Source organism: Oncorhynchus mykiss, chromosome 4 (assembly GCF_057628025.1).
Source record: "Oncorhynchus mykiss isolate SJ-2025 chromosome 4, ASM5762802v1, whole genome shotgun sequence".
Taxonomy (NCBI): domain Eukaryota; kingdom Metazoa; phylum Chordata; class Actinopteri; order Salmoniformes; family Salmonidae; genus Oncorhynchus; species Oncorhynchus mykiss.
In genome coordinates this window covers 78,716,922-78,742,889 of record NC_143025.1, presented here as the reverse complement: position 1 = coordinate 78,742,889, position 25,968 = coordinate 78,716,922, and the positions used below count along the sequence as shown (strand labels likewise).

The following is a 25,968-nucleotide window of genomic DNA, read 5'->3' as shown; positions in this document are numbered from 1 at the left end:
ACAGTAACCAACCCAGTGGTACCCTATCCAGCCCAGCCTAGCGTCACAGTAACCAACCCGTGGTACCCTATCCAGCCTAGCGTAGCGTCACAGTAACCAACCCAGTGGTACCCTATCCAGCCCAGCCTAGCGTCACAGTAATCAACCCAGTGGTACCCTATCCAGCCTAGCGTAGCGTCACAGTAACCAACCCAGTGGTACCCTATCCAGCCCAGCGTAGCGTCACAGTAACCAACCCAGTGGTACCCTATCCAGCCTAGCGTAGCGTCATAGTAACCAACCCAGTGGTACCCTATCCAGCCCAGCCTAGCGTAGCGTCACAGTAACCAACCCAGTGGTACCCTATCCAGCCCAGCCTAGCGTCACAGTAACCAACCCGTGGTACCCTATCCAGCCTAGTGTAGCGTCACAGTAACCAACCCAGTGGTACCCTATCCAGCCCAGCCTAGCGTCACAGTAACCAACCCAGTGGTACCCTATCCAGCCCAGCACAGCCTAGCGTAGCGTCACAGTAACCAACCCAGTGGTACCCTATCCAGCCCAGCCTAGCGTCACAGTAACCAACCCAGTGGTACCCTATCCAGCCCAGCCCAGCCTAGCGTAGCGTCACAGTAACCAACCCAGTGGTACCCTATCCAGCCCAGCCCAGCCTAGCGTAGCGTCACAGTAACCAACCCAGTGGTACCCTATCCAGCCCAGCCCAGCCTAGCGTCACAGTAACCAACCCAGTGGTACCCTATCCAGCCCAGCCTAGCATAGCGTCACAGTAACCAACCCAGTGGTACCCTATCCAGCCCAGCCCAACCTAGCGTAGCGTCACAGTTATCAACCCAGTGGTACTCAGTACATTGTACAGTAACCTACCTGACTTTAAATTCCTGCGCTGTGACCTGGACCTGGGCTCCAGCAGGCACTGCCTCAGTACAGTAGATCTGAGGGAAGTAGAACCGGTGAGACTGCACGTTTATATCCATGGTGCTTGGCAGCTACCGCACATCAGACGCACAGCACAACCCTGCTACAGGAACGATGGAAGGATTTCTCTCCTTTCTCTGTGTCTCTTTTCTTTCTTCTTTCCTTATCCCTGATCTGTCCGTTCCAGGCTGTGGCGTTCCAGGCTGTGGCGTTCCAGGCTGTGGCGTTCCAGGCTGTGGCGTTCAAAGCTGTGGGGTTAGTTAACGAGAGAGTTCTAAGGTTAACGATGGCATCCCAGTCACCGTCTCTCCGGGGTGGTCGTGGATTCACAGTCACAGCGCGATACAGCCAGGCATCCCCCTCTCCTCTCTTCACTCGATCACTTCTGCTGGCTCCTCACAGACACACTAACCTTTTTCCGTAGTAGCAACACAGCCGTACAAGGAGCGGAAAGGACATACATGAATAAATAGAAATAAAAGAACAAAGACACTTCCAATGAGAACTCATTGAGAGAGGAAAAGACAGCAAATAAAAAATGTCTCATTTTTTGGGTCCTTTTTCATCAATGCATCCTCTTCCACAGCAGGGATATTTTAGAACAATGAGAGAATATAAAAGAGAAAGAGAGAGAAAAAGAGAATAAATTAACAATGCAAAAGCAGCCCTCAGTCGAGTGAGAGCACTGAATGAGAGATGAGAGCCCTTTTTGGAATTTTGAGTGGAGAGAGAGCGAGAAAGAGAGAGAGAGAGCGAGAGAGAGAGAGAGAGAGAGAGAGACAGAGAGAGAGAGCGAGAGAAAGCGAGAGAGACAGAGAGAGAGAGAGAGAGAGAGAGGGAGAGAGAGAGCGAGAGAGAAAGAGAGAGAGCGAGAGAGAGAGACAGAGAGCGAGAGAGAGATCGAGAGAGAGAGAGCGAGAGAGAGCGAAAGAGAGAGATGGAGAGAGAGCGAGAGAGAGAGAAAGAGAGAGCGAAAGTGGTAGAGCGAGAGAGAGCGCGGTAGTGTAATAGAGAGAGAGATTCCCAGTGCTGTGAGGCGTTGCCCTCACACTGCCTCTCTCCTCTGTGTCTGTCACTGGATTACCGCCCTCCCCTCCCCCTCCATCCCCCTCTCCCCTCCCAGCAGTGATATGAGCGGTGGGCCGCCAGCCCCCGAGGCCGCTGGTCCTCTCATCCCTCTCCTCTCCTCTTCCAGGGCTCTGATTGGCGGAGCCAGGGATGTGTAAAGCCTGCGCGGAACGAGTGAAGAGGAGCAACAGACGTTAATTCATCTGATTGCTCACATCTTTCTCGCACCCGATTCAAGGTGGCATGCCAGGGTGGGGTGGAGCTACATTACTGCTCTGTCTCTCTCTCTCACACACACACACACACACACACACACACACACACACACACACACACACACACACACACACGTGGGTAAATGAACAGATATGAAAGTACTGAGAATACACGATGGGACCTCCCATTGCCACATTACCACCACAAATACAGATGTAGGATCTTAACTTGAGCCAGTTTTCTACAGCAATAAAAGAATCCTGCAGCAACAGGAAATTTGAATTATTATGAATGAATATTTTTGTAGGGGTTTATTTTTTTATTTATTTAACTAGGCAAGTCAGTTAAGAACAAATTCTTATTTACAATGACGGCCTAGGAACAGTGTGTCACGTCCTGACCTTAGTTCCCTTTTTATGTCTCTATTTTAGTTTGGTCAGGGCGTGAGTTGGGGTGGGCATTCTATGTGTTGTTCTATGTTTTGGCCTGGTATGGTTCCCAATCAGAGGCAGCTGTTTATCGTTGTCCCTGATTGAGAACCATACTTAGGCAGCCTGTTTTCCCTCTATGGGTTGTGGGTAGTTGTTTCCTGTTTTGTCACCAATAGGACTGTTTTGTTTTTGTTGTGTTTTCTCCTTTGTTATTTTTGTGTTCAGTTTAATAAATATAACATGAACACTTACCACGCTGGGCAGTGGTCCAATCCTTCATACTCCTCGTCAGAAGAGGAGGAAAACCATTACACAGTGGGTTAACTGCCTGTTCAGGGGCAGAACAACAGATTTGTACCTTGTGGGCTCGGGGATTTGATCTTGCAACTTTTCGGTTACTAGTCCAACGCTCTTACCACTAGGCTAAAAGGCGCCCCAATGATACATTTTCCATTAGCGCAAATCAAGTCTGAAATTCCAAAGTGGAAATTACAAACTTTAAAAGCCTTTTTAAAACTCAAATACACTACTAGTTTGCATTTCCTGCTGAGCAATAAACGAGTGATCAAATTAAGATCCTACATCTATACAGAACACCCTGCATTTTTCTAAGACACACACCCATTATTTTATTTCACTGCATACTACTATTAAAAACATGTTTCAGTCAATGTGATTGAAAGAAGAATCTACATCAAAACCTGCAGTAAAAGCACTGATCAATTCTATAAATAAGTGTCCAAATTACTGTAGAGGTTAGATACAGTGTAGAGGTTAGATACAGTGTAGAGGTTAGATACAGTGTAGAGGTTAGAGACAGTGTAGAGGTTAGATACAGTGTAGAGGTTAGATACAGTGTAGAGGTTAGATACAGTGTAGAGGTTAGATACAGTGTAGAGGTTAGATACAGTGTAGAGGTTAGATACAGTGTAGAGGTTAGATACAGTGTTGAGGTTAGATACACTGTAGAGGTTAGATACACTGTAGGGGTTAGATACAGTGTAGAGGTTAGATACAGTGTAGAGGTTAGATACAGTGTAGAGGTTAGAGACAGTGTAGAGGTTAGAGACAGTGTAGAGGTTAGATACAGTGTAGAGGTTAGATACAGTGTAGATGTTAGATACAGTGTAGAGGTTAGATACAGTGTAGAGGTTAGATACAGTGTAGAGGTTAGATACAGTGTAGAGTTTAGATACACTGTAGAGGTTAGAGACAGTGTAGAGGTTAGATACAGTGTAGAGGTTAGATACAGTGTCCTCTTTACAACACACACACAGAGACAGTACAGTAGTCACTCCCTAGCTAACTGATGAGGTCTAAATACAGTGTAGAGGTTAGATACAGTGTCCTCTTTACAACACCCACACAGAGACAGTACAGTAGTCACTCCCTAGCTAACTGATGAGATCTAAATACACTGTAGAGGTTAGATTATATACAGTGCCCTCTGTAATTATTGGGACAGTGACCCTGTTGTGTGTGATGAGGTACTGACTGTTGTTGTGTGATGAGGGACTGAGTCTGTTGCTGTGTGTGACGAGGGACTGACTCTATTATTGTGAGTGATGAGGGACTGACTCTGTTGTTGTGTGTGATGAGGGATTGAGTCTGTTGTGTGTGATGAGGGACTTACTCTGTTGTTGAGTGTGATGAGGTACTGAGTCTGTTGTTGTGTGAATAGGTACTGAGTGTGTTGTTGTGTGTGACGAGGTACTGAGTCTGTTGTTTTGTGTGACGAGGGACTGAGTCTGTTGTTGTGTGTGATGAGGGACTGACTCTGTTGTTGTGTGTGATGAGGGACTGACTCTGTTGTTGTGTGTGATGAGGTACTGACTCTGTTGTTGTGTGACGAGGTACTGAGTCTGTTGTTGTGTGATGAGGTACTGAGTCTGTTGTTGTGTGATGAGGTACTGAGTCTGTTGAGTGATGAGGTACTGAGTCTGTTGTTGAGTGATGAGGTACTGAGTGTGTTGTTTTGTGATGAGGTACTGAGTCTGTTGTTGTGTGATGAGGTACTGAGTCTGTTGTTGAGTGATGAGGTACTGAGTCTGTTGTTGAGTGATGAGGTACTGAGTGTGTTGTTGTGTGATGAGGTACTGAGTGTGTTGTTGTGTGAGGAGGTACTGAGTCTGTTGTTGAGTGATGAGGTACTGACTCTTGTTGTGTGATGAGGTACTGAATGTGTTGTTGTGTGATGAGGTACTGAGTCTGTTGTTGTGTGATGAGGTACTGAGTCTGTTGTTGTGTGATGAGGTACTCAGTCTGTTGTTGAGTGATGAGGTACTGAGTGTGTTGTTGTGTGATGAGAAGAAGCTCGGGTTAATATTTTTGAGAGGTTCCTCCCTCACCAAACTGCTCCCCTGACAATAGAAGGCTCCTGTAATAAATGTATTGGTCTCAAGCCACACACATACAGACACACTACAGCAGCTAGGGATCAGCTAGAAATACAACCTTTCAACTATATTGGTCCAAGCCGAGCCAATACTTCAGTCCAGCCTTCTCTTTATTGAGCTAGCAGCAGTACAACAACATTTCAACCATACTGGTCAGACAGTCTTGTATCCAAGCTGAGCAGAGAATCCCTCTGTCAGTCTGCCATCCTTTCTCTTTATTGAGCTAGCAGTCTCGTATCCAAGCTGAGCAGACAATCCCTCTGTCAGTCTGCCATCCTTTCTCTTTATTGAGCTAGTAGTAATACAACATAATCACTGAGCATCCTAACCTTTTGTCAGAGGGGAGTATGTGTCCAATCAGAACCAATTGATGTGTGACTGCTGACAGTGAACTCTCTATGTGAAGGCAATGGGTCTTCTGACCCACTGGGAATGTGATGAAAGAAATAAAAGCTGAAATAAATCATTCTCTCTACTATTATTCTGACATTTCACATTCTTAAAATAAAGTGGTGATCCTAACTGACCTAAGACAAGTACTTTTTACGAGGATTAAATGTCAGGAATTGTGAATCACTGAGTTTAAATGTATTTGGCTAAAGTGTATGTAAACTTACAACTTTAACTGCATACAATACCAGTCGAAAGATTGGACACACCTACTCAATCAAGGGTTTTTCTTTATTTTTACTATTTTCTACATTGTAGAATAATAGTGAATACATCAAAACTATGAAATAACACATATGGAATCATGTAGTAAGCAAAAAAGTGTTAAACAAATCAAATTATTAATTACTCTTGGCATTCTCTCAACCAGCTTCATTAGGAATGCTTTTCCAACAGTCTTGAAGGAGTTCCCACATATGCTGAGCACTTGTTGGCTGCTTTTCCTTCACTCTGCGGTTCAACTCATCGTAGACCATCTCAATTGGGTTAAGGTCAGGTGATTGTGGAGGCCAGGTCATCTTATTCAGCACTCCATCACTCTCCTTCTTGGTGAAATAGCCCTTACACAGCCTGGGGGTGTGTTTTGGGTCATTGTCCTGTTGAGAAAACAATGATAGTCCCACTAAGTGCAAACCAGAAGGGATGGTGTATTGCTGCAGAATACTGTGGTTGCCATGCTGGATAAGTGTGCCTTCAATTCTAAATAAAACACAGACAGTGTTACCAGCAAAGCATCCTACACCATAACACTTCCATGTTTCACGGTAGGAACCACACATGCTGAGATCATCCGTTCACCTACTCTGCGTCTCACAAAGACACGGCGGTTTGATGAGTCTCCTATTTGGACTCATCAAACCAATTTGGACTCATCAGACCAAAGGACATATTTGCACCGGTTTAATGTCCGTTGCTCGTGTTTCTTGGCCCAAGCAAGTCTCTTCTTAGTATTGGTGTCCTTAACCTTTCTAGGGCAGGCGTTCCACTAGCGGAACCCCTCCACAACCTTCCGCTGAAATTCAAAGATGTTTTTTTGAAATATTTAACTTTCACACATTAACAAGTCCAATACAGCAAATGAAAGATAAACATCTTGTTAATCTACTCATCGTGTCCGATTTCAAAAATGCTTTACAGCGAAAGCACAACATATGATTATGTTAGGTCATAGCCAAGTAAAAAAAAACACAGCCATTTTTCCAGGAAAAGAGAGGAGTCACAAAAAGCAGAAATATAGATAAAATTAATCACTAACCTTTGATGACCTTCATCAGATGACACTCATAGGACATCATGTTGCACAATACATGTATGTTTTGTTTGATAATGTGCATATTTATATCCAAAAATCTCAGTTTACATTGGCGCGTTACATGCAGTAATGTTTTGATTCCAAAACATCCGGTGATTTTGTAGAAATACTCATAATAAACATTGATAAAAGATACAACTGTTATTCACAGAATTAAAGTCAACAGAAGTTAGAAACAACACCATAAATATTTACTTACCTTTGATGATCTTCCTCAGAAGGAAATCCCAGGAATCCCAGTTCGACAATAAATGACTGATTTGTTCCAGAAAGTCCATAATTTATGTCCAAATAGCCACTTGTTGTTAGCGTGTTCAGCCCAGTAATCCATCTTCATGAGGCGCAGGCACTTCATCCAGACAAAAACTCGAAAAGCTCCGTTACAGTCCTTTAGAAACATGTCAAACGATGTATGGAATCAATCTTTAGGATGTTTTTAACATAAAACATCAATAATGTTCCAACCGGAGAATTCCTTTGTCTGAAGAAAAGCACTGGAACTAGAAGTAACTCTGTCGGGAGTGTGCGTCATGAGACCAAATCACTCTGCCAGACCACTGACTCAAAGAGATCTCATGAGCCCCTCCTTTATAGTAGAATCCTCATTCAAGTTTCTAAAGACGGTTGACATCTAGGAAGTGCAACTTTATCCATATCTCAATGTGTATTCGGTAGGCCAAGCTTTGAAAAACTACAAACCTCAGATGTCCCACTTCCTGGTTGGATTTTTCTCAGGTTTTCACCTGCCATATGAGTGCTGTTATACTCACAGACATCATTCAAACAGTTTTAGAAACGTCAGAGTGTTTTCTATCCAATACTAATAATAATATGCATATATCAGCATCTGGGACAGAGTAGGAGGCAGTTCACTCTGAGCACGCTATTCATCCAAAAGTGAAAATGCTGCCCCCTATCCCAAAAAGGTTTTAAGTAGTGGTTTCTTTGCAGCAATTGGACCATGAAGGCCTGATTCACGTGGTCTCCTCTGAACAGTTGATGCTAAGATGTGTCTGTTACTTGAACTCTTTGAATAATTTATTTGGGCTGCAATCCCAGGTGCAGTTCACTTTAATAAACGTATCCTCTGCAGCAGAGGTAACTCTGGGTCTTCCTTTCCTGTGGCGGTCCTCATGAGAGCCAGTTTCATCATACCACAGCAGAGGTAACTCTGGGTCTTCCTTTCCTGTGGCGGTCCTCATGAGAGCCAGTTTCATCATACCACAGCAGAGGTAACTCTGGGTCTTCCTTTCCTGTGGCGGTCCTCATGAGAGCCAGTTTCATCATACCACAGCAGAGGTAACTCTGGGTCTTCCTTTCCTGTAGCGGTCCTCATGAGAGCCAGTTTCATCATAGCGCTTGATGGTTTTTGAGACTGCACTTGAAGAAACGTTCAAAGTTCATGACATTTTCCGGATTGACTGACCTTCATGTCTTAAAGTAATGATGGACTGTTGTTTCTCTTTGCTTATTTGAGCTGTTCTTGCCATAATATGGACTTGATCTTTTACCAAATAAGGCTATCTTCTCTATACCACTCTACCTTGTCACAACACAACTGATTGGCTCAAACACATTAAGAAGGAAAGAAATTCCACAAATTAACTTTTAACAAGGCACACCTGTTAATTGAAATGCATTCCAGGTGATTACCTCATGAAGCTGGTTGAGAGAATGCCAAGAGTGTGCAAAGCTGTCATCAAGGCAAAGGGTGGCTACTTTGAAGAATCTCCAATATAATATATATTTTGATTTGATGAACACTTTTTTGGTTACTACATGATTCCATGTGTTATTTCATAGTTTTGATGTCTTCACTATTATTCTACAATGTAGAAAATAGTCCAAAATAAATATGAGAATGAGTGAGAATGAATGAAAATGTGTGTCCAAACTTTTGGCTGGTACTGTAGCTTCCACAGATCACACAGACACAAAGAATTAGAAAACAAATCAAACATCGATAAACTACCATATCCGTTAGGCAAAATAACACAATGTTCACAGCAGCAAGATTTGTGGCCTGTTGCCATGAGAAAAGGTAAATAACTGGAGCTCAAACAACGTTGTAAATACCACTAATATTTGTCTGTTTATTTTTCTTCCCACACTGTTCGTGCTGTAACTATTTTCACATTGCTAAAACAGTGTACATACTGTAGCTGATAATATAAAGCTTGAAATGCCTTTATCTTTTTTAAACCGTTTTGAGTGTAAAGTTTACTGGTAATTTCTAATCGTTTTTGGTTGATGTTATTAAATTAGTTTCTTTATGACTTATTTCCCATGCCGATAAAGCCCCGTTGAAATGAATTTAAAGAGAGGGCAAGAGAGCAGGTTAGAAAGGGAAAGACACAGACAAACAGACAGATGGAGAAACAGGGAGAGAGAGGGGAAAGCCAGGATAGACGTGGGGGCAGGGGGAGAGAGGGGAAAGCCAGGATAGACATGGGGGCAGGGGGAGAGAGGGGAAAGCCAGGATAGACGTGGGGGCAGGGGGAGAGAAGGGAAAGCCAGGATAGACGTGGGGGCAGGGGGAGAGAGGGGAAAGCCAGGATAGACGTGGGGGCATGTAGAGAGAGGGGAAAGCCAGGATAGACGTGGGGGCAGGTAGAGAGAGGGGAAAGCCAGGATAGACGTGGGGGCAGGTAGAGAGAGGGGAAAGCCAGGATAGACGTGGGGGCAGGTAGAGAGAGGGGAAAGCCAGGATAGACGTGGGGGCAGGGGGAGAGAGGGGAAAGCGAGGATAGACGTGGGGGCAGGGGGAGAGAGGGGAAAGCCAGGATAGACGTGGGGGCAGGGGGAGAGAGGGGAAAGCCAGGATAGACGTGGGGGCAGGTAGAGAGAGGGGAAAGCCAGGATAAACGTGGGGGCAGGTAGAGAGAGGGGACAGCCAGGATAGACGTGGGGGCAGGTAGAGAGAGGGGAAAGCCAGGATAGACGTGGGGGCAGGTAGAGAGAGGGGAAAGCCAGGATAGACGTTGGGGCAAGGGGAAAGAGGGGAAAGCCAGGATAGACGTGGGGCAGGTAGAGAGAGGGGAAAGCCAGGATAGACGTGGGGGCAGGGGGAGAGAGGGGAAAGCCAGGATAGACGTGGGACAAGGTAGAGAGAGGGGAAAGCCAGGATAGACGTGGGGGCAGGGGGAGAGAGGGGAAAGCCAGGATAGACGTGGGGGCAGGTAGAGAGAGGGGAAAGCCAGGATAGACGTGGGACCAGGTAGAGAGAGGGGAAAGCCAGGATAGACGTGGGACCAGGTAGAGAGAGGGGAAAGCCAGGATAGACGTGGGGGCAGGGGGAGAGAGGGGAAAGCCAGGATAGACGAGGGGGCAGGGGGAGAGAGGGGAAAGCCAGGATAGACATGGGGGCAGGGGGAGAGAGGGGAAAGCCAGGATAGACGTGGGACCAGGTAGAGAGAGGGGAAAGCCAGGATAGACATGGGACCAGGTAGAGAGAGGGGAAAGCCAGGATAGACATGGGACCAGGTAGAGAGAGGGGAAAGCCAGGATAGACATGGGACCAGGTAGAGAGAGGGGAAAGCCAGGATAGACGTGGGGGCAGGGGGAGAGAAATAAAACATAGGAAAGAGGGGAAATCGAGAAAGAGAGAGAGTGAGAGAGAAAAGAAACCCTGCCATGGTTTGGTTGCATACGGAGCCCCTCCCCCAACCTCTCTCTCTTTTACATTCTCTCTCTCTCTCTCATTCTAATCCTTAAAGAGACACACCTTCATTTGTGTGTGTGAGCGAGATAGTCTGTATTTGTGTGTGTGTGTGTGTCCGTGTGAGTGTGTGTCCGTGTGCGTGTGTGTGTGTGTCCGTGTGTGTGTGTCCGTGTGCGTGTGTGTGTGTCCGTGTGTGTGTCCGTGTGCGTGTGTGTGTGTGTGTGTCGGAGTGCTAACAGCCAGTCCATTAAAATACTGCAGGGGAATAGCCTTCTGTCTGACACATACCATGAGATGGAGGGAGAGAAAGAGGTAGAGAGTAGATAGGGAGAGAGAGAAAGAGAGGGAGAGAGATAGAGAGAGAGAGAGAGAGAGAGAGATAGGGAGGATAGGGAGAGAGAGAGGGGGGGAGATAGGGAGGATAGGGAGAGAGATGAAAGAGATAGGGGGGATAGCGAGAGAGAGAGAAAGAGAGAGAGAGGGAAAGAGATAGGGAGGATAGGGAGAGAGAGAGAGAGAGAGAGAGAGAGAGAGAGAGAGAGAGAGAGGGAGACAGGGAGGATAGGGAGAGAGAGAGAGAGAGAGAGACAGGGAAAGAGATAGGGAGGATAGGGAGAGAGAGAGAGAGAGAGACAGGGAAAGAGAGAAGAGATAGGGAGGATAGGGAGAGAGAGAGAGAGAGAGAGACAGGGAAAGAGAGAGGGGGGATAGGGAGAGAGAGAGATGAAGTGAGTCAGTACACAGGAGAGACAGCGGGGGGAGAGTAAGAAGAGAGAGGGAAGAGTATAGATAGGGTGACAGAGAGTGAGAGTGTAAGGGCAAGGGAAGTGATCAGGAGGGAGGGAAGTGTGTGTGTGTGTGTGTGTGTGTGTGTGTGTGTGTGTGTGTGTGTGTGTGTGTGTGTGTGTGTCCTCGCAGCTGTCTCTAAGCTGATCTCTGGTCAGGTTCAACGGCGCTCTCCAAGGTCAGAGACCAGGGAGCTGTGGAATTGGGCAGGAGTGACAGATCCATTGCTTCTGTCGCCAGTCAAACCTCTGCCACAGCTGATTTTAAGAGCTCTCATATGGGGGAGGGGCAACATCAGGTTTAGAGCAGACGCCTTTTGCTTGTGCTGTTAAATCCACATACAGTAACCTTCATTCCTAACTGCTACATTCATTCTCTCACCACTATATTAATGGCCTGGTTCTACACTCACTGGAACCCAGATGGTTCTCCTATGGGGACAGCCGAAGAACCCTTTTGGAACCTTTTTTTGTAAGAGTGTAGGAGTGTGTAGCAAGATGAGCCCATGTGACTATGTGGAGTCATGGTGAGCCACACTCCTTGTCATACACACACACACACACACACACACACACACACACACACCATCACTGCTGTGAATGGCTCACACACACAGCATCAATCACTCTGTCACTGTCAGTCACATCGCTAATGAAGACGCAGTCATCACAGGCACAGAATTACGGACACACATATATACAGTTTGAGAAATTCATCATTAAATGATAGCCTCACTTTACAGAAGACATAACAAAGTCTACAAAGTCTACAAAAACGGTTCCAAAATTGGTTCTGCGGCTGTCGTTATAGGAGAACCCTTTTAGGTTCCACCCTCTGTGGAAAGGGTTATTTTTGTTGTTGTTGAACTTCTACCCCTTTTTCTCCCCAATTGGTAGTTGCAGTCTTGTCACATCACTGCAACTCACCTACAAACTGAGGATAGACGAAACACAACCCTGCAAAGCCTCACTGCTTGTTGACACACTGCTCGCTTAAACTGGAAGACAGTCACACCAATGTGTCAGAGGAAACACCATCCAGCTGGCGACTGAGGTCAGCTTGCAGGCGCCAGGTCTCCACAAAGAATCGGTAGATGGGACAAGCAAGTCCCGGCCGGCCAAACCCTTCCTCAACCCGAACGACGCTGGGCCAATTGTGCGCAGCCTCATGGATCTCCCGGGCACGGCCGGCTGTGACACTGCCTGGGATTGAACCCGGGTCTGTAGTGACGCCTCAAGCACTGAGATGCCTTAGAGCGCTGCACCACTTGGGAGGCTGTGGAAAGGGTTCTATATTGAACCCCAAAAGGTTCTATCTGGAACCAAAAGGGGTTCTTCAAAGGGTTCTCCTATGGGGACGGCCAGGGAAACCGTTTAAAGGTTCTAGATAGCACCATTTTTTCCCAAGAGTGTACAAACTGTTTATCAAGGCTGTTCAACTAAAACTACTACTGTCTCAAAGCACTATACAATGACAACGAATGGGCAGAGTGGGAAAGGAGGAGAAATGGCAGCCTTACCCATAATCGTCCAACGAGTACATGGTCTTGGAGAGAAAGAGGAGAGATGCAAAGAGGGAGGAGAGGATAGAGAGGAAGAAGAGGAGGACGAGGGATACGGATCTGGCGACTGTCAAACAGGAGGCACATGATGCTCCTCGCACCCCTGACACATACAGAGAGTAAGGAAGAGAGAGAGAGAGAGAGAGAGAAGAGTGATACGGATCTCACGACTGTCAAACAGGAGGCACATGCTGCTCCTCGCACCCCTGACACATACAGAGAGTGAGAGAGAGAGAGAGAGAGAGAGAGAGAGAGAGAGAGAGAGAGAGAGAGAGAGAGAGAGAGAGAGAGAGAGAGAGGTAACTTCCACAAAGCTGTGAACGATCTGAGAGACAAGGCAAGAAGGGCATTCTATGCCATCAAAAGGAACATAAAATTCAACATACCAATTAGGATCTGGCTAAAAATACTTGAATCAGTCATAGAGCCCATTGAGGTCTGGGGTCCGCTCACCAACCAAGACTTCACAAAATGGGACAAACACCATATTGAGACTCTGCATACCGAATTCTGCAAAAATATCCTCCGTGTTCAACGTAAAACACCAAATAATACATGCAGAGCAGAATTAGGCCGATACCCACTAATTATCAAAATCCAGAAAAGAGCTGTTAAATTCTACAACCACCTAAAAGGAAGCGATTCCCAAACCTTCCATAACAAAGCCATCACCTACAGAGAGATTAACCTAGAGTTTAGAGTCCCCTAAGCAAGCTGGTCCTGGGGCTCTGTTCAAACACAAACAGACCCCACAGAGCCCCAGGACAGCAGCACAATTAGACCCAACCAAATCATGAGAAAACAAAAAGATAATTACTTGACACATTGGAAAGAATTAACAAAAAAACAGAGCAAACTAGAATGCTATTTGGCCCTAAACAGAGAGTACACAGTGGCAGAATACCTGTCCACTGTGACTGACCCAAACTTAAGGAAAGCTTTGACTATGTACAGACTCAGTGAGCATAGCCTTGCTATTGAGAAAGGCCGCCGTAGGCAGACATGGCCCTCAAGAGAAGACAGGCTATGTGCACACTGCCCACAAAATGAGGTGGAAACTGAGCTGCACTTCCTAACCTCCTGTCCAACGTATGACCATATTAGAGACACATATTTCCCTCAGATTACACAGATCCACAAATAATTCGAAAACAAATCCAATTTTGATAAACTCCCATATCTACTGGGGGAAATTCCACAGTGTGCCATCACAGCAGCAAGATTTGTAACCTGTTGCCACGAGAAAAGGGCAACCAGTGAAGAACAAACACCATTGTAAATACAACCCATATTTATGCTTATTTATTTTCCCTTGTGTTCTTTAACCATTTGTACATCGTTACAACACTGTATATATATATATATATATATATATATATATATATATATATATATATATATATATATATATATATATATATATATATATATATATATATATATATGTGTATAAATTGACATTTGTAATGTCTTTATTGTTTTGAAATGTTTGTATGTGTAATGTTAACTGTTAATTTTTATTGTTTATTTCACTTTTGTATATTGTCTACCTCACTTGCTTTGGCAATGTTAACATATGTTTCCCATGCCAATAAAGCCCCTTGAATTGAATTGAATATATATATAGAGGGAGAGAGAGAGAGAGAGACAGAGAGAGGAGAGACAGAGAGAGAGAGAGAGAGAGAGAGAGAAGAGGGATACGGATCTGATGACTGTCAAACAGGAGGCACATGCTGCTCCTCGCACCCCTGACACATACAGAGAGAGAGAGAGAGAGAGTGTGAAGGAGGGAGTCCAAAGATCTGTGACGTCCCCTGTCTTCTTGGGTAACTCAGACAAGCTCTCAGGGGATTGAACGGAAGTGGCACACACACAAACTGAAACACACACACACTCTCTCTCTCTGACACATAGGCATACAGTAGAGGCTGAAACACACACACACTCTCTCTCTCTGACACATAGGCATACAGTAGAGGCTGAATCACACACACACTCTCTCTCTGACACATAGGCATACAGTAGAGGCTGAATCACACACACACTCTCTCTCTGACACATAGGCATACAGTAGAGGCTGAATCACACACACACTCTCTCTCTGACACATAGGCATACAGTAGAGGCTGAAACACACACACACACTCTCTCTCTCTGACACATAGGCATACAGTAGAGGCTGAAACACACACACACACACACTCTCTCTCTCTCTCTGACACATAGGCATACAGTAGAGGCTGAATCACACATGCTGATCTTTTTAATTACCACTCACTGCAGGGAGCTGGCAGAGGGTATGTAGGAAAAGGGTGTGTGTGTTCTTGGTTTTACAATCCTTTTGGGGACCAGAAGTCCTCACAAGGATAGTAAAAACAAGGACAATTCGGACAAGTGGGGACATTTTGCTGGTCCCCACAAGGAAAAAGGCTATTTCGAATCAAGTCCGGGTAGCTATTTGGTTAACTATTTAGCAGTTGTATGGCTTCGGGGTAGAAGCTGTACATTAATACAGTTGAAGTTTACATACACTTAGGTTGGAGTCATTAAAACTTGTTTTTCAACCACTCCACAAATTTCATGATAACAAACTATAATGTTGGCAAGTTGTCTTGTCTGTAGTCAATGAACAGCATTCTCAGCTAGGTGTTCCTCTTGTCCAAGTGGGAGAGGGCAGTGTGGAGTGCAATAAAGATTGTGTCATCTGTGGCTTAGGGGTTAGGTTTAGGGTTAGGGGCTAAGGTTAGGTGGGCAGTTAGGTTTAGGGTTAGGGTTGGTTGAAGGGATAGGGTTAGTCAGTTAAGTTTAGGGTTAGGGTTGGATGAAGGGATAGGGTTAGTCAGTTAAGTTTAGGGTTAGGGTTGGATGAAGGGATAGGGTTAGTCAGTTAAGTTTAGGGTTAGGGTTGGTTGAAGGGATAGAGTTAGTCAGTTAGATTTAGGGTTAGGGTTGGTTGAAGGGTTAGTCAGTTAAGTTTAGGGTTAGGGTTGGTTGAAGGGATAGGGTTAGTCAGTAAGTTTAGGGTTAGGGTTGGATGAAGGGATAGGGTTAGTCCGTTAAGTTTAGGGTTAGGGTTGGATGAAGGGATAGGGTTAGTCAGTAAGTTTAGGGTTAGGGTTGGATGAAGGGATAGGGTTAGTCAGTTAAGTTTAGGGTTAGGGTTGGATGAAGGGATAGGGTTAGTCAGTTAAGGAAAATAGGATTTTAAATGAGAATCAATTGTTAGGTCCCCACAAGGATAGTAAAACAAACATTGTGTGTGTGTGTGTGTGCCAGTTCAAAGTGCACAGTGAATGGATTCCACCTGGAACCAAGCCTTACAGTAAACCTCAAAGGACCAAGAAGATCCATATAATTCAGCCGCAGGGGTTGAGTTACCGGGTTGCTCAGGCTAGGGGTAAAGGCTTGAAAGGTAGCATCATGGTACCCTCATAAGCAAAGGATATTCCAGAAGCAGGGAATATAAGGCTAGGTCCAGCCCCATAGTTTCAGGGTCTCTGTGGTGCATCGAGTAGTGAGGGGGCTGCCATGGTACTGGAGTTACAGTCACTTGAATTATACTTAGTAGTCACCCCTAGCACACACACACACACACACACACACACACACACACACACACACACACACACACACCACTAACCGCACACTCCAATACACATCAACCCAAACCATTACGCTTCGGGCTAGATCGATGGCCTGCATGCTTTCAGTGCTAAATTACATTTCAGAATTCTCTCACAGGGAGGTTTAAGTGCATCAGCTATATATATAAATCAACTACAGCTGGCTAGAAGCGTTAAGCGATTAATGGGACCTGCTGGAGACAGAGAAATGACCTAAACCTGTCTTTTTCATAGTATGTATACGGACACCAACACTACCTAAACCTGTCTTTTTCATAGTATATATACGGACACCAACACTACCTAAAATATGTCTCTTCTATACTCCCTTCTATACTTCCCAGCAGTAATGAGTGAGTCTATTCTCACGTTAGTCTGTTGTTAATGGTTGTTACTCGTTAAAGGGTTTAACTCACCAGTGTGACAACAGCAGATTCATTCGAGACGACACTGCTGCTGTCTGATCACAGTCACAGTAAAGACTATCAATTAGAAGTCGACCGATTAATCGGAATGGCCGATTAGTTAGGGCCGATTTCAAGTATTCATAACAATCGGTAATCTGCATTTTTGTGACCGATTACATTGCACTCCACGAGGAGACTGGGTGGCAGGCTGATCACCTGTTACGCGAGTGCAGCAAGGAGCCAAGGTAAGTTGCTAGCTAGCATTAAACTTATCTTATTAAAAACAATCAATCTTAACACTTATCACTAGCTAACTACACATGGTTGATGACATTACTAGTTTATCTAGCTTGTCTGCGTTGCATATAATCGATGCGGTGCCTGTTCATTTATCATCAAATCACAGCCTACTTCGCCAAACGGGTGATGATTTAACAAGCGCATACGGAAAAATCACTGTCGTTGCACCAATGTGTACCTAACCATAAACATCAATGCCTTTCTTTAAAATCAATACACAAGTATATATATTTAAACCTGCATATTTAGTTAGTTAATATTTCTTTAGTTAATATTGCCTGCTAACATGACTTTCTTTTAACTAGGGAAATTGTGTCACTTCTCTTGCGTTCTGTGCAACAGAGTCAGGGTATATGCAGCAGTTTGGGCCGTCTGGCTCGTTGCAAACTGTGTGAAGAACATTTCTTCCTAACAAAGACCGTCATTTATTTGCCAGAATTGTACATAATTATGACATAACATTGAAGGTTGTGTAATGTAACAGCAATAGTTAGACTTAGGGATGCCACCTTTTAGATAAAATATGGAACGGTTCCGTATTTCACTTTAAGAATAAACGTTTTGTTTTCAAAATGATAGTTTCCGGATTTGACCATATTAATGACCTAAGGCTCGTATTTCTGTGTGTTATTATGTTATAATTAAGTCTATGATTTGATAGAGCAGTCTGACTGAGCGATGGTAGGCACCAGCATGCTCGTAAGCATTCATTCAAACAGCACTTTCCTGCATTTGCCAGCAGCTCTTCGCTGTGCTTCAAGCATTGAGCTGTTTATGACTTCAAGCCTATCAACTCCCGAGATTAGGCTGGTGTAACCGATGTGAAATGGCTAGCTAGTTAGCAGGGTGCGCGCTAATAGCGTTTCAATTGGTGACATCACTCGCTCTGAGACCTTGGAGTAGTTGTTCCCCTTGCTCTGCATGGGTAACGATGCTTCGAGGGTGGCTGTTGTCGATGTGTCCCTGGTTCGAGCCCAGGTAGGAGCGAGGAGATGTATGGAAGCTATACTGTTACACTGGCAATACTACAGTTCCTATAAGAACATCCAATAGTCAAAGGTATATGAAATACAAATGGTATAGAGGGAAATAGTCCTATAATCCCTATAATAACTACAACCTAAAACTTCTTACCTGGGAATATTGAAGACTCATGTTAAAAGGAACCACCAGCTTTCATATGTTCTCATGTTCTGAGCAAGGAACTTAAACGTTAGCTTTCTTAAATGGCACATATTGCACTTACTTTCTTCTCCAACACTTTGTTTTTGCATTATTTAAACCAAATTGAACATGTTTCATTATTTATTTGAGGCTAAATTGACTTTATTGAGATTAAGTAAAAGTGTTCATTCAGTATTGTTGTAATCGTCATTATTACAAATCAATTAATTAATTAATTAATTAATCGTCCGATTATATCGGTATCGGCTTCCTTTGGTCCTCCAATAATCGGTATCGGTTTTGGCGTTGAAAAATCATAATCGGTCGACCTCTACTACCAATCAGCAACTAACAGGAGACAGTAATAACATCACAGAGAGAGAGAGACAAAGAGAGAGAGAGACAGAGAGAGAGAGAGCGAGGGAGGGAGAAGAGGTGGGGCCTCTATATTCATAGCGATAAGAGAATACTATCTAATACAAAAGAAAGTTCACTTGAAACATGAATTGGAACACAAAAAAACCTACACATACACACCATGACAAGCCAACAGGCTGAAACCGTGACACACAAAACGTCAACACACAAAACTATGTCCACTACATATCCACACACACGTCCTGAGAGAGCCACCTTCTTCAACACGTTCACATCTCACCGTAATACACATAATATTATTACTATAACTGATAACCTGCTAATAAACTTAACATGTAATAACATGCCTCAATCTGGTCACAGAGAATTTCGTATTATTCTGTACGTAAATCCAATAAAGTTTATTTAGTATGATATGTTTGGGGCATCCGGAAAAAAGCTTGTCCGGAGAAGACAAGGTGAGCGCTACCATCAGTCCTGTGTCATGCCAACAGTAAAGCATCCTGAGACCATTAATGTGTGGGGTTGCTTCTCAGCCAAGGGAGTGGGCTCACTCACAATTTTGCCTAAGAACACAGCCATGAATAAAGAATGGTACCAACACATCCTCCGAGAGCAACTTCTCCCAACCATCCAGGAACAGTTTGGTGACGAACAATGCCTTTTCCAGCATGATGGAGCACCTTTCCATAAGGCAAAAGTGATAACTAAGTGGCTCTGGGAACAAAACATCAATATTATGGGTCCATGGCCAGGAAACTCCCCAGACCTTTATCCCATTGAGAGCTTGTGGTCAAACCTCAAGAGGCGGGGGGACAAACAAAAACCCACAAATTCTGACAAATTCCAAGCATTGATTATGCAAGAATGGCCCAGAAGTTAATTGACAGCATGCCAGGGCAGATTGCAGAGGTCTTGAAAAAGAAGGGTCAACACTGCAAATATTGACTATTTGCATCAACTTCATGTAATTGTCATTAAAAGCCTTTGGCACTTATGAAATGCTTCTAATTATATTTCAGTATTCCATAGCAACATCTGACAAAAATATCTAAAGACACTGAAGCAGCAAACTTTGTGGAATTTAATATTTGTGTCATTCTCAAACTTTTGGCCATGACTGTTCTTAGCATGTTAGCTACCCTTTCCTTAACCCTTTTAGCTAACACTTCACCTAACCCTAACCCTTTAACCTAACACCTAAACTTAACCCTAACTTTAACACTAACCCCTAATCCTAACCCCTAGCCTAGCTAACATTAGCCAGCTAGCATGCGTTAGCCAGCTAGCATACGTTAGCCACCTAGTTAGAATTTGTAACATATCATACGTTTTGCAAATTCGTAATGTATAATATGAATTGTAATTCGTAACATATTTTACGAAATGGGTGATGGACATCCACAAATTAATACATACCATACAAAACGTAACATATACTAAATGGAGTGTCTCGGATTTATATATTGAATAATACGAAATTCTCTGAGACCAGGTTGCATGACTGGGGCACAGACTTAAATATTATCATGCCTTATTTTAATATAATCGCCCCACCCCCTCAACACACCCTGTGGGAAGTTTAATTCAGATAATTAATTTATTTGTTCCATTTAAGCAAAACCCCATACACTTGGGGTTAGTCTGATAAAAAAAATGACTCTATTAGTGATGTGAAATTCATCATGAATGTGACTGAATGCAGGTCAGTGTGTGTGAACCAACAGTGAGAAAAGCTTTTAGTCCAGTATACTGTAGGTTAACTCTGAATGGAAACAGTGTCTACATTCCAAATGGCACCCTATTCCCTATGTAGTGCACTTTATAGGGAATAGGGTGGTATTGTGATGCAACCAGTGAGGTTCTGAGTCTGTAACCTTGACTAATGTATGTTTGACCTGTAGAGATTACTTCATCTGGTTAAAATCAATGGCCATTAAGTCACTGTTAGAGAGACCAACAATCACTTACTGGCCTACACACATAGCATGGAGAGGGTCACGTGTTGAACATTTGTCACAATATACAAACACACACAGACACAATCAATCAAGAGCATACATGAAAGTGCATGCACACTAACACGCGCAAACAACCACGCGAACACACACTCACACCCTAAAACACCCCTACACATTACTACAGATGAAGAATGGTTGAACCACAGTCAATGTTGCCACCTACTGTACAGCTCTATAACAGTGTAGGCTACATGAGTTTACATCCCCAGCCAGACATACTGTATATGACGGTCACAGACATTATATAACCATTGAAGTCAGTCAGTTTGTTAGGGTCAGCTTGCGTTAGCTCATGGCACAGTAAGCCTACAGGGTTCGAGCATAGAAAAACAGTTGATGAAAAGTGTCTTAGGTAGAGTATATGCTATGCTCAATGCCAGGGTGGCAGGGAAGGGGAGAGGGTAAAGGAGAAACAGGGTGCATGGGAGAAAGGGGTGGAGATGGGGATGAGGGAGCAGTGTGATAATGGAGGGGGAAAGAGTAGGCTGGAGGACTAGGTGAAAGAAGGGGAGACAGAAGGAGAGGTGAGGAGGGGACAGGGAATACTGCCCTGTGGGCATAGAGGGCACTGTCTGACTGTGGGCATTCTTGGCACACTCCCACTCTGACCTTGGGAGATACAGCCTAGACACACACACACACACACACAGAAAGAGAGAGACTGGCTGCCCAAACACTGCCAACAACAATTAGCCTCAACCTGGGGTACCTCTGCCTGCAGCAGACCTGTGCCAAAGGATGGCAGTCACCACAGAGCGACAGTAAAACCTTGGTGGATTGGCCACGATTCAGTGCTGCACTACAGTAAGGCCGGTTCTGATTGGGTTGGTGATCTGATTCGCAGGCAGAACTGTCCCTATTGGTTAGGGTGGCTGTGTTCGGAAATGGCTCAGTGAGATAATACTGGAACTGGATCAGTGAGATAATACTGGAACTGGCTCAGTGATATAATACTGGAACTGGCTCAGTGAGATAATACTAGAGGCTCAGTGAGATAATACTGGAAATGGCTCAGTGAGATAATATTGGAACTGGCTCAGTGAGATAACACTGGAACTGGCTCAGTGAGATAATACTGGAACTGGCTCAGTGAGATAATACTAGAGGCTCAGTGAGATAATACTGGAACTGGCTAAGTGAGATAATACTGGAACTGGCTCAGTGCGATAATACTGGAACTGGCTCAGTGAGATAATCTCAGTGAGATAATACTGGAACCGTCTCAGTCAGATAATACTGGAACTGGCTCAGTGAGATAATACTGGAACTGGCTCAGTAAGATAATACTAGAGGCTCTGTGAGATAATACTGGAACTGGCTCAGTGAGATAATACTGGAGGCTCAGTGAGATAATACTGGAACAGGCTCAGTGAGATAATACTGGAACTGGCTCAGTGAGATAATACTGGAAATGGCGCAGTGAGATAATACTGGAACTGGCTCAGTGAGATAATACTGGAAATGGCTCAGTGAGATAATACTGGAACTGGCTCAGTGAGATAATACTGGAGGCTCAGTGAGATAATACTGGAAATGGCTCAGTGAGATAATACTGGAACTGGATCAGTGAGATAATACTGGAACTGGCTCAGTGATATAATACTGGAACTGGCTCAGTGAGATAATACTAGAGGCTCAGTGAGATAATACTGGAAATGGCTCAGTGAGATAATATTGGAACTGGCTCAGTGAGATAACACTGGAACTGGCTCAGTGAGATAATACTGGAACTGGCTCAGTGAGATAATACTAGAGGCTCAGTGAGATAATACTGGAACTGGCTAAGTGAGATAATACTGGAACTGGCTCAGTGCGATAATACTGGAACTGGCTCAGTGAGATAATCTCAGTGAGATAATACTGGAACCGTCTCAGTCAGATAATACTGGAACTGGCTCAGTGAGATAATACTGGAACTGGCTCAGTAAGATAATACTAGAGGCTCTGTGAGATAATACTGGAACTGGCTCAGTGAGATAATACTGGAACTGGCTCAGTGAGATAATACTAGAGGCTCAGTGAGAAAATACTGGAACTGGCTCAGTGAGATAATACTGGAACTGGCTCAGTGAGATAATACTGGAACTGGCTCAGTGAGATAATACTGGAAATGGCTCAGTGAGATAATACTGGAACTGGCTCAGTAAGATAATACTGGAACTGGCTCAGTGAGATAATACTGGAACTGGCTCAGTGAGATAATACTGGAACTGGCTCAGTGAGATAATACTGGAAATGGCTCAGTGAGATAATACTGGAACTGGCTCAGTGAGATAATACTAGAGGCTCAGTGAGATAATACTGGAAATGGCTCAGCGAGATAATACTGGAACTGGCTCAGTGAGATAATACTGGAAATGGCTCAGTGAGATAATACTGGAACTGGCTCAGTGAGATAATACTAGAGGCTCAGTGAGATAATACTGGAAATGTCTCAGTGAGATAATACTGGAGGCTCAGTGAGATAATACTGGAAATGGCTCAGTGAGATAATACTGGAACTTGATCAGTGAGAAAGTACTGGAACATGGTCAATTATTTTGAACCAGTAGGAGCTGCTGGTCACAAGACACAGAGGGGAAAGCATTCCCTCTATTGGAAGTAAACACTGATCACAGACCAGTTAACCTGGGTCTGTGTGTCTTGTATGTGTGTTCACCTGAGCATTATGAAGAATCTGATGGCCTGATAAAATTACATTTGTAGGTTATTTTTGGTGATGAGAAATCCTATGAGTTATGAGTTAATGAGTGCACTACAATCCAAAAAGGCCCATAGAATCAAAACCATAGAATCAAAATTCCAATTTCATGGCATTCTGGAACCATTTATAACCCAGAATAGAATTAGAATGGATTGAATTATATTTCTATGTTAGAGCCACCACTTATAACCATGTTACACATGACGCACGTGTAGTCTGGTTTCTATGACAACAGATCCATCTGCAGACTACTCCCTCGGTGTTGGTGACACATCACAAAGATTGTATGGGAGCACGAGCAAGAGCTGGGTTGAGACGTTTGCTGCTTGTGTGTTTAATCAATGCTTTCTCCCCTGTGGCTATGGCCATGCTCGTTGCTTTTTGACACTGAAGCAGATTCCTTTTCCCCTATTCACATGGAGAATTCACAGCCCCACCTCATAGGCTCAAATAAAGGTAGAGTCGCCGGTCATCCTAAAAACAAAATTTGACTGTAATAAAAGCCTGGCTTTAAGAGCGGCATATTTGCTAAGTGCGTCCTCGACAGCACGAATAAAATGTTATACTATGAATTTGATATTTTCCGTTTATCCGACTCGATCCCTTACAATCCCATAAAATCCGTCCTCGAATCTCATCCAGCCTTGCAGTAGTAGCAGCGGCAGTCTGTGCGTGTGTCGTTCATTGTGCATTAATAACGCGGACGGGCTGTATCAAAAAGCCAGAGCATGCTTTGCTTACCTCATCTTCTTCTCTCCACCGTAATGATAAATGAAGATTGACCTGTATTCAATATGTCACCCTTTCTGGACGATTCTCTCAGTCCAGAATATAGTCGATGTTAATATTATAATATGTATTATCTAGCTATAGCCTAGGCTACGCCAATGCTACGAAGCCTGCCGGCGATATGCAGAGCAAGGCAGATGCTAGAAAGGCGACAGGGTGGGGTAAATGCCACAAAACGATGCCACAGTTTTAGTCTCTTTTAAAGTGAATCTCTAACCAGTCCCTCTCGAGGTCCTGCCAGTGTTTTCGGTGCCATTTCAGAACGCTACGGAGAACTGTCCTGGCGAGAGACCGGTCTGTGCGGCTGACAGCGGCTTCTGGGGTGCCATCTTCCCTTCGTCCAGCACACGGAGAGTGGACGTGCGGGAGGGAGAACGGAAGGGAGGGATATAGAGGTGGGGGCAGTCACGGTGGCTGCTGTAGCTACTGTAGGCTAAGTCTATACCACCCTTCTGTTTCCTCTCCTAACCAATGATATTCAATGGTCGTCGGGTTCAAACTCAGGTTTCTTTTTTGAAGTGTGACCACTAAGCCTGTGACCCTGACAACACCACCAGGTAATAATGTAACATGTCTATCACTTAACGAAAGACAGTAGTAGGCCTACTTAAATCCATGATGAGAGGAATTGGATGTCCATGTGATATCCATCTTTGTTGAACCCATCGTAGTTGGCTACACTACAGGTGTGATGGTCAGCGGTTTGCCGGTTCCCCTCGGCAGGTAAACAGATGGGATTGTAAGGTCAAAAGTTATTGCACTTTTGTAGGCTAGGTTTTGGGTTAGGACACCTAAAACCTATTTTTATTGTATTTATTAATTTAACCTTTATTTTACAGGACTAAGATCTTCTGACCTGCATGCAGACAAAGTACAGGGCCAAGGACATAACATCAATGGGGCATCGACAGAATCATTGAACATAGCCTGCAAGATGGCAAGTGTGAATGATCTGTACCCAACTAAGATGTTGGTGTGGTCACAGACTTTCACTTCCACTGTCTAGCCTTAATTTTCAAGCCACATATTCTTCAGATACCATTAAAGAAGAAATATCCTTGAAGTTGAGCCAACTTAAAGGGGCATTCCAATTAAATTGTGATTTTACAGTTTTTTCTTAAATTATGTTTCCACACTATGAGGTCGAAATAACACTGAAATTGTGAAAATTATGATAATGCCTTTTTTGTTTAAGAGCCTGGAATTTCAGCCTGTTCAGGTGGAAGGGAACTTTTGTCCCACATCATGACATTCACAATGTGATCTGTTTATAATAGGCCAATGACTGTTCATCTGGGAAAAGGGGTGGGCTCTAGACCGTCCTATCAGCAAATCAGGTCTGTGCATGTAAATATTTTCTATTTTGTTTCGTAATGCCTATACTATCAGACCGAGCGTTTCAAGGGCCAAGGAGGCTCAGGGAAATTAAGTAGTTTTATTAAGACATACAGTGAAGATTTAAAAATACAATTACAAAGATTGCATGGGGGCTTTGAAGTGTCTGGGAAAGGAAACAGAGGCCCAATTATCTTCTGGCCAGCAGAGAGCATCCCTTACCCACTTGAACCCCATGTTGCAAGTGTGAAGACAACACACTAAGTTCAAGGGGGTGCATACACTATTTCGATAACTACTGAAACTAGCCGACCCAATGTCATGTTGTCACAGAGTTGGATAGCATACATCTAGCCTTCTGACGCTCACGTACGCTGAGGCCTACAGTTTCTGTGAGCCGAATGCAGAGATTTCTGCCCCACTATGCAGAGGTTTCTAACAGAACTATGAT

At 44.1% G+C, this 25,968-nt stretch overlaps 1 protein-coding gene across 8 annotated transcripts in view; it reads right to left on the bottom strand.

Annotated features, from left to right (window-relative positions):
- Positions 1-24,669, bottom strand: part of LOC110522454 (ena/VASP-like protein) — a 137,588-nt gene extending 112,919 nt beyond the window's left edge. For 2 of the 8 annotated variants that reach the window (XM_021600863.3, XM_090233090.1), the window contains exon 1: positions 24,135-24,538. In XM_021600863.3, coding sequence (XP_021456538.1) covers positions 24,135-24,139 — 5 coding nt within the window. In that variant the 5' untranslated portion in view covers positions 24,140-24,538. Of the gene's footprint in view, positions 1-864; positions 1,998-24,134 lie in introns of those variants that run through there. The other 6 variants (XM_090233091.1, XM_090233092.1, XM_021600862.3 and 3 more) reach the window with 6 other exon arrangements.
- Between the last annotated feature and the right edge of the window lie 1,299 nt (positions 24,670-25,968).